Source organism: Staurois parvus, unplaced genomic scaffold, assembly GCF_062004578.1.
Source record: "Staurois parvus isolate SC_StPar_1 unplaced genomic scaffold, SC_StPar_1.0 ptg000019l, whole genome shotgun sequence".
Taxonomy (NCBI): domain Eukaryota; kingdom Metazoa; phylum Chordata; class Amphibia; order Anura; family Ranidae; genus Staurois; species Staurois parvus.
This window is the reverse complement of record NW_028317815.1, coordinates 26933997-26943289: the sequence shown is the minus strand read 5'-3', so window position 1 is coordinate 26943289 and position 9293 is coordinate 26933997. Positions and strand designations below refer to the sequence as shown.

General features: G+C 35.9%; 1 protein-coding gene across 1 annotated transcript in view; it reads left to right on the top strand.

Annotated features, from left to right (window-relative positions):
* The first annotated feature begins 2065 nt into the window (after positions 1-2065).
* Positions 2066-9293, top strand: part of SEMA3A (semaphorin 3A) — a 340089-nt gene continuing 332861 nt past the window's right edge. Inside the window, exon 1 of the mRNA XM_089685956.1 lies at positions 2066-2820. Coding sequence (XP_089542082.1) covers positions 2709-2820 — 112 coding nt within the window. The 5' untranslated portion in view covers positions 2066-2708. The remainder of the gene's footprint in view (positions 2821-9293) is intronic.

Genomic DNA, 9293 nt, shown 5'->3' with positions numbered 1-9293 from the left:
TGGAAGCAACTGCAGGTATTTGCAGGCACCTCTGGGTGCCTATTCATCATGCCTGTCAGCAACTTTATATTTTCTGAAAGGGACAAATTCTTTAAATCTCTCAGTAGAAAAGGTATTTAGTCATTTGTGTTGCTCCATGCCTAATCATCAATGTCTCCAAATATTAACAAGATCAGATGCACACTTTTCAAAAGAATTATTCAAAACACAAACCTGTGGATGACAACCTCCAAAGACTTTGTGACTGAAAAATAAAATGCTATTGCTTATCGTTCTCCACAAGTTCACACATACCATTTCTGTGCTGTATTATCTATTGGTGAGGAAATGGAGATTATCTGACAAGCACTAAAAGGTACTGGATATAATCTTTGGATTAAAAAAAAAGTATCCAGAGGGAATGATCATTCACAAAAGCCTATGCTTGTTCAGATTAGACTGAAATGTAAACATTATTATTATTATTATTATTATACAGGATTTATAAAGCACCAACAATTAACGCAGCACTTCCAACAATTAATTGAGGATGTTTTTGTTTTATTTTGCCTTGATGTTTGCACTGGAATGCCTTTAAAATCTAAGAATATATGGTAAAAAAAATGTGTCTATACTGTATATATACATAGATGTACAGTATGTATTTATATGTATAACGTACTCTAAATGCAGTAACATAGTATCTCTGCAGTGTTTGTTTCAGAAAAACCCTGCTGCACACAGAGAAAGGTTAAGGCTACATGTAATTATATACTAGACACAGACCAAATTACTCTCATGTACAGATTCTTTGATTTGCTTTTGTGTGAGCAAGGATTGTGAATGGTGATCTTTCTTCATGATAGCTGTAACGTAGTATAATGACTCCATTTGCATATCCAGTGTTGTATTCTCTGCTCAGCACAGCAATGGAGCATCATTTATGTGTTGTGCACACCATTGTTTGAAATGTATAATGGCAGAAAATTAATTAGGCAAATGCAGCAAATAATCTCAAAATGGCATGAATTCCTTTACAGAGTGAATGTCTGTAGTAATCCCTGCAATACAGACAGGAGCCTCTTGTCATTGAAGACCTTTAATCCAATGCCTGAAGCATGAAAGTATTCTGGAGTCTGGATAGAACAAGTGTGGGAATCACCAAAATCAACTTTTTCTCTTAAGCAGACATTTTATTTACACAATACCATTACTGATCAATAGAAATGTTGAATTTGGCAGATGCTAAATGGTGGGAGTGATAAATACAGTTCAGGAAGCAGTTTGTGAAAACTGATTTTGTTTTCCTCTATTATGTACGTTAGCTATTAATGCCACTGATGACAGGATTCTTCGGGTTTTATCACACCATGAAATTAAATCTTTAACATATTAACATCTAATGCTGCTTAATTAAAACAAAACCTTTATATCACTTTTAATAATATGACCTGCAAGGTTGAAGGTCTCCTGTGCATTTTTCTTCCTCTCCGCATTCAAATGAAGTGATTAGGCTATTGCAATTAGATTATGAGATTTCAAAGCTTCTCCAATTTGCTCAATTGGTTTGAGATTGAAGCACATTACTAGGCAATGGTCTAACCTGCTTTGAGCATCTTGTTTGTGAAAGCTTACTTCTGCTGTGTTTACAGGAGTAATTGACCAGAAGCATGGCATGGAAAATTGCATCTCTCCAACTGGAAAGGGATTTGACACATCATCACCAACCTTTTGCTTTGTGGAGGGGTTTGGAGGGTGAGACCGGTGTAATTTGACTAATGGAATAATCAGGGGATTTCCGAGGAGGCTGGAAGTGTGCTGATATGTTTGAATTGGAAGAATCCTGTGGAGAATCAGCAAATATGATTTATAATCCCCAGCAGAGTGACTCTTGTCTTGAACAGATTGCTCTGAGAGCTCTAACCAGGGAATTCCCACTAGGATTGTCAAGAAAAAGGAGCATGGTTAAAGAATAAATACAAGTCAAGTTTATTGGCACGCTGTTTAACTAGTGGCCTGCCTATGAAACGTGCAGTGATGTTTCATTGACAAGCTGGACTGTGCTGCTGCTGTTCTCTTTCAGTAAAGTTCAAGCCAGCCTATGCCTTTAAAGGTAAATTCTGGCTGCCTGCCTTCCACATGCTTGGTGCAGGTTTCTGCTCCCTCCTCTAATCTCTACTAGATGTTTTTTGCATGTGTTATGTGACAGCAGGAAAAGGCAGTGGGTTGAGCTTGCCTGTTCTCCCATTGTCAGTTTGCCTTTGCTGTTCCAGGGAAAACCTGTCTGAGAGATCCTGTATCATCTGTGTGCATGTGGACAGGAAAAAGTCAGTAGTACAGCTCTGTAGGCTCCTGTCTTTCTTTCATTCAGCTCCCACACAGTGAACTGAAGCACAAAGAGCTGCGATTCCTCCACCGGGCAGCAGCAGAGCGGAGAGCAGAGGAGATCCTTCAATGAAGCAAATGGATCTTTAAGCCTCAGCACTGCAGCACTCAGTCCTTTTTCTTCTCTCTACACAACAGTTGTGCCTGATTAGCCGGTGCCTGCTTCACATTGCTCCAGATTGCCTGAACTTTGCAATCTTTTTTCCAGAAGGAGGGATGGTGAGCTTAATTTTGAAATGAAATTGACCTAAGTCACCTGTTCCCCAGACTTGTAGGACCCCTTAAGGACTGCAGCAAGGGGACACCAAGCTGCAGAGAGATCTAGGATCTGCTTGCTGCTCAGCATGGGCTCCTTTACTGGGATTGCATTTCTTTTCTTGGGAGTATCAATAGCAACAAGGGTGAACTGTCAGAATGTCAAAAATAATGTGCCAAGGGTCAAATTATCCTACAGAGGTAAGCTCTTTTTTTCTGCTCTATACTTTTTTAAACTAATCCCTAAGTTTATTTGCTACACACGTGGTTACAATACATCAAATCACCTAAATACTAGATTAAGCCTAATCAGCATAAACATTAGAGAAACCACTTTATTTTCTGATAAACTAGAATCTATTTGGATGGAAACTCTTTGCAACTCATTTGCCATTCATTTACAGGAATACAGTAACCGTGACTGTAAAAATCAACTGAGTGGAGTTTTTTTGTGATTTGGTAACATAAGAAGATTAATATAATGTAGTTTATGCTAGTTGGGACTGGTGCCAGTTTGTGGTTTACTTAATTTCTTTTGTAAACAAGTCTGATGGGAAAAGCATTTTATTTAGAATAAACTCACTTGAGATTTATCACACAAAGGCTGCAACAATCTGGAAAGAATAAAAGTAGCTCTGGAAGGCTTGTAATATATAGCTGTGTTATGAAGGTGAACATGCCATAACTGTAATTGGAGTGATATTGCAGCCTTGGAAGAGAAGATAAATGTACTGGCTCAGTTTCTTTTGCTTTCTACCACACAATGGAAATGAACCTATAAGGACTACGAAATGGAAATATGGATAGAAAGTAGGAGCATAGGGAAAGAGAGGCACCTCATGGAATGTAGCACACTCTGCTTGTGGCTTTTAGCAGAATACTAAAACAAGCCAGATTTGTTTATATAGCTGTGGTGTGGATCTAAGCAGCATAATGCATGGTATAATTGTGTACTGGAGGAAATGAGTTCTTTTTTATGGTACTAGCATGCCATCTCTGTGATAGGAAGATATGACACAAGTGTGAAAAACACATCTGTGAGAGCAGAATGCTGTTTTCACACTTCATTTCAGAGAAGAAACTGCTTGTACATACATTTAATAGTCCCGTCACGTTTCTGCCTTTTGTAAATAATGTACTGCCTCAATGATATATATATATATATATATATATATATATATTATTATTTTTTTTCCTTTGTTTAATTTTGATGCATTTATTATGTCTAACTGTTGCAATATTTCTCATCATCTCATCTTGTATATGCCTTTGTCTAACTGCACAATTTAAGTGTGTTAACAAGTCCTGGTAATAAAGCTGTCACATATAATAAAATGAGCCTTAATTGAATGAACTCCTTCAAGTCTCATTTTCTGCTGATTTTCAGTGTATTCCTTTACAGACTGTCACTCCCCTCTCCATAAAACAATTCATAGGCAAAACAGGTATGAAGGCAATAAAATTCTGCTGGAAGATGAGCATAGCATAATAGACACTAAATTAGAAGATTGTGAGCTGCCTTGTGTGAACTAAGGATTCCTGTAACTTCTTCAAGCTTTGATTGAGATCAAATTCTATTACATATCTCCTACAATTAGTTTAGGTTCTTTCAGATTGAGCACTTAGGGTTTTTTTTTTCTTTTAAGGCTCAGCTAAGTGAGAAGACACATGCAGAGTAAAAGAATACAATTTGTACTTGCTTTTTTCTTTTGTTATTTTATTGTAGCATCAATAGTCCTTTCTTTCCTTGTGTATAATTGTTTTTTTGAAGTGGAATCCTTGTTGTCAGTTGTAAGTATTTTGTTTTGAAGAATAATAGTGATTCTGGGCTTCTTGTTTTTTTTAGGCTAATTAGATGTCAAACACATCTGAAATGTGCAGAACACTTGTTCTAAAAACATTTCCAGAGTGATTCATGAAGGGGTTAAATCCCTGCCAGACCTAATTTCCTATGGTCACTAGTTTTCAAAGGTCCATTTCTGGCTCTGTCATTTCTCAGACTGCCAAATGCATGTCTAAGTGGTAAAAGTTAACATGCACAATTCGTTTTACTTAGGTGTCTGAAGCTGGAATAAAAGAGGACCATGAGGGTTAGACATTAACCACATGTTTACTTTCTGATGTCCTATTAGTGCAAGATGCATAGCTAGGCAGCAGACAAGGCTAACACTTTACCTCTACATAAACATATGAGCAAAATGTAATACTGGCCAAATTACAGCAAGTTTGGCTTTCCATTTGGGTATGCAAATGTGGTAGAGTGTAAATCTCCAATGACATCTTTAGTTCAGTCTGAATTTCTGAAGCCCCTAAGTATAGAATAGTTGTTCCTTTCACTAAGCACAGATGAACCTATTTGAATAGAAATAGGCTAAATCAAAAGAATAGCCAATTAATCATGTTTTTGAATTTTATGGAATACTTTTATGTACATTTGTCTGATCTGAGCAGAATTTTGGGATCTATGCAATTCTTAAATTACACCATTCTCTACACATTGGACATGCGTGCATTTGCAACAAGACAATTTAAAGATTTGCCTGGTTTATAATCTAAGTCAATTGATTCTAGTTCTTTAATTTTTTTTTTTTATTGCATAACTTTGGACTAATTGAAAAAAAAATGTCTAATCAAAAGCAAATTAAACTATATCCAGTTTTCAAAACAACATTTTTGGATTCCTACTTGAGAAATGGGTCATCAAGAAACCACTACTAATTAGAATGATGTTTCCATCAAGTCTGTTAGTATCCAGATTATTGTTACAGGAATGGAATACTATATTCACTATGGGCAGCCATGTTGAATAATTTTCTGCAGCATCCAGGAACGGAGCGTTAGTGCAAGCTCTCAGAATTGCAAAGGTTTTGGAAACTTTAGAAAAAAAAGGCAAATAGTTCATTTTTATCTGTTAATTTTCCACTGTTGATTACTTTCCAATTACACGCAAATTAAAAAGTAAAAATATAATTCTGTAACATCTCAGTCTGTAATATTATATTATTCTGTCATGTATGACACAATACTGTCTATTGAAGCTACATATCATAAAACTTGTGTTGTTAAATGAGAATATTATTTTGTAATATTTGCCATCTATAGATTTACCTTTTTGAGCTTTATTTTTTCATAAAGTTTTCATTAACTGATTGGTACTGGAGACAAAATTATAACATGTTAGCAGGGTATCATTTAACTATAAATTTGTACAGTTCTCATTTACTGTGTATGTTACATGCTCTCCCAGCACATGAACACTACACATGTAGTGATGAGAAAAACTTTAAAATAATTTAAAACATCCTGCTGTCTTTGAACATTATTAAGTCGAAATCTTATACCATATGAAAGGAAGTTTTCTTTGATGTTTTACAAAAATCAAAGTTTCTGACATCTGATAAGTTGATGGAAGTACCAATGATATTCTTAGAATAAAGAATTTACGTGAATTGGTCTTGATTGCTTGCATGTGTAAAGTTATGCAACCTGTATTTATAATGTTACGTAACATAGTCAAATCATCTTGAAATTAATAACTCTTGTGTAAATTGTCTCTGCAGTAGAGCTTAAGATTGACATTGCAGTGGCATGTGAATGACATTGAAGATTTCTATACTTTGTTGTATTCTTGCATGCACAATTGTACCTGCAAATTAAATGTCACATGTCAGGAAGCGTATTCATTACTATAAAGGTGAAAAGAGCATACTTTTCCTGTACGTTTTACACCTACAGTACAAAACTCACTAACTTTGTTCCTCATGTTTATTCCAAGCAACATTCCCTCATCCTACACCAGAAGTGTGATGCTTCACCCATGACCTTGTTTTGGCCTAGTGCTTGATTATGCCATTATAAGGGTATACACCTCTTGGGCTCTCCTTGTTGTTTTCTCAGTTATGCAATGCACTCATATTAGTGCACTTCTGCTTTCCAGTTTTATGTTGCCATGGCTTTGGCTTTGTTTTCTAGCCTACACTCCAAGAGCATGATGTGTTTTAGCTGCTGTAGACTTCATAACTTTTTACAGAGTAATTGTGTTTTAAAGTAAATTGTTTCTTTTGGGTGGGCTTTTACTTTTAATGGCCATAAAAGGAGTTTGTGAATTCACAAAAACCTGCCTATTACACTGGTTAGTTTTATGTTGGATTAAAGTAGGAGTATTAAAGGCATCTCTCCTTGAAAAAAAAACTCCTGCTAAAAGGTGACCTCCTTTCCCCATCTCTAAAAGTTGGGACCTCCTTTTTCATCTCCAAAAGTTGTTGGCAACTGAAACACCCAATTTGCTAATTCTGTTTTTAGCTCCCAAAGAGTTAGCACTACCGTTTTTACAGTTATAGCACAAGCCTTAAATATATTAAAATTGATGACCTCAGATTTGACCTGCTTATACCTTGTAACATAACCACTGTTTTGATGCAAGTAAAACGTTTTGCTTCAAGGTGCTCAAATGTTAAACTAACATGTTTGGCCTGCCAGAGTTTTCCTAAATCATGTTAATGATGATTTTTTTTTGTTTTGCCACATATCATTTGAAAACCCTCAAATTAGGATGAAAACCCCTTTAGTGATTTGTGCCAGGTTAGTATAGTGCAAATAGGATTTTTTCACACATTGGGCTAGGTTTGCAGGATTGTTATACCTACAAGTCAGATGCTTGGTGTGTGCATTTGTGTATAAGAAAACAATTTAGGCACAGTTATATAACAACAAAAGCATGAGTTAGAGGTGTTCTAAACTGGCAGAGTATACAGCAGAGTGTTGAGTGTATACAATGCACCACAATAGAGATTGTAGACCAGTTTAGGGTATGTATCATAGCACACAGAACAACTACATCCAATTGCTACTGTAATATGCGTTTATCAAGGCTACACTAATTTCTAGTAACTAGTTAGGATATCTTTGATGTGATGACCCTAAACTGAAATGTATATGTTAGTGCACTTTCCACATTCTGATTTTTCATGATTTAAATAAGCTTTGTACTTTTTCTCCAGTTTTTTAAAGTAGTATTGTCTGTTTAGAATTTCAAGCTATGATAGTCTTATAGATAACTTTTATCCTTAAATCTTATATAGATTTTTTGCTCTTTTTTCACAAAGTTTAACATATACACATGTCAACATTTTCTGTGTACAGTATTATCTGTCTAGACATTGAGCTACATAACCTGAAACCAACATGGAGAAATTTGAAACATTTCTGATGCCTGCATTGCTTGGTCTTTATCTGAGATCCTCTAAGCTCTGGGGTCTAAACATGGCATTCCTTTATCGAGAGCTTGTATTCTTGCCACTTGACATACGTGCGGTAAATAGGATCTAGTGTTTGTTCACATTGCCCCTGGACTTGTTCGGCTTTGTTCATCAGCAGAATTTATTTTACCCATGTAGCATAAAAGCCTCGATCCTTGAAAGGACAATGTGAGGTCATGAAAATTTTCATTTCACAATATCTCATTACCGCCTGAAACCTGAGCCCTGTATGCTCTTCTAAAGGTGTGAAGTTAATCATAAAGAAATGTATTCTCTCGTGTTATCTATGCCCTAGAAGGTGCATAATGAAGATCCATAACCTAATACTTTAGGGCACATTTTTGCAGAACAGTGTATACATTGTACTTATCAATTAGTCAATGACTGTTAAAAAGTAACACTAATCTATTTAAACTGACACAGCATCAGATAAAAAAGAAACTCTTACAAAAAAAACAACAAAAAAAAACTAAATCACTGATAGCAACAGTTGTTAATGTAGCCCATTCTGGCTTTGGTATTCTGAAGAGCAAAAACAAAGGAAAAGGGTTAATTTTTTAGTTGAAATTATTAGTAGTAGTTTAGATATTTTATTCTTTGGCAATTATTTCTTAAATTTACCAGTCTTTCCATTGCAAACATTGGTAAGTGTAGCATACATAGCCTAGTTGTTGGCTTGATGGATAAACACTGTTTATGGCCAGAATAGACAATATACTTTATGCACTTTTGTTTAAAAATACATGCAAACAAACTGATTTCCCTAAAAATCAGGATTCCACCAGAAAAAAAGACTACAGCAAAGCACAGTAGGAATCTCTAAATACCTGTAGCGTAACTGAAGGGCTTGCACAGGGAACAGCAGTAAAACTAAAAGTCTTGCTGAGCATAAAGAAGCATTCTGGCCCCAAGATGTGACTTATGACCTGACCTCACTGAATTTTTTTTTCCGGAATAACTGCTGCTCCACCATATGGATTTGTAGTAGGGGTTGATCACCTATATTCCCTGCAAAAAAAACTATCACTTTTTGTTGTTGCTTGTTTGTTTTTTTTGGATCAGTTTTTTATGAATTTTGGTGGTGAGAAGTACTGACACTAGTATCAGCTTTAAAGTTCTCTTGATAAAATAGCTGTTGTGATAGTGAAGGTTATTGGGTTTAGGACTATGGGGTTCAGATAAATTCTGTTAGTTTCAAGAGATGGGTATAAGCAGAGCCAGATCATAACAGAGGCAGAAGAGACAATTGCAGTAGGTGGAGCTATTGGGGAACCTTTCTTGCTTCTGCATCAGCCAGTTAACGCAAAACATCTAGGATCTCCATATACTATCTGACTTTATCTTGATAAAGCAGGTGCTCCATTTGGAAGATGCTGCACACCTCTCTCTGACTGGTTGACCTTGGGTTGCGGCTGC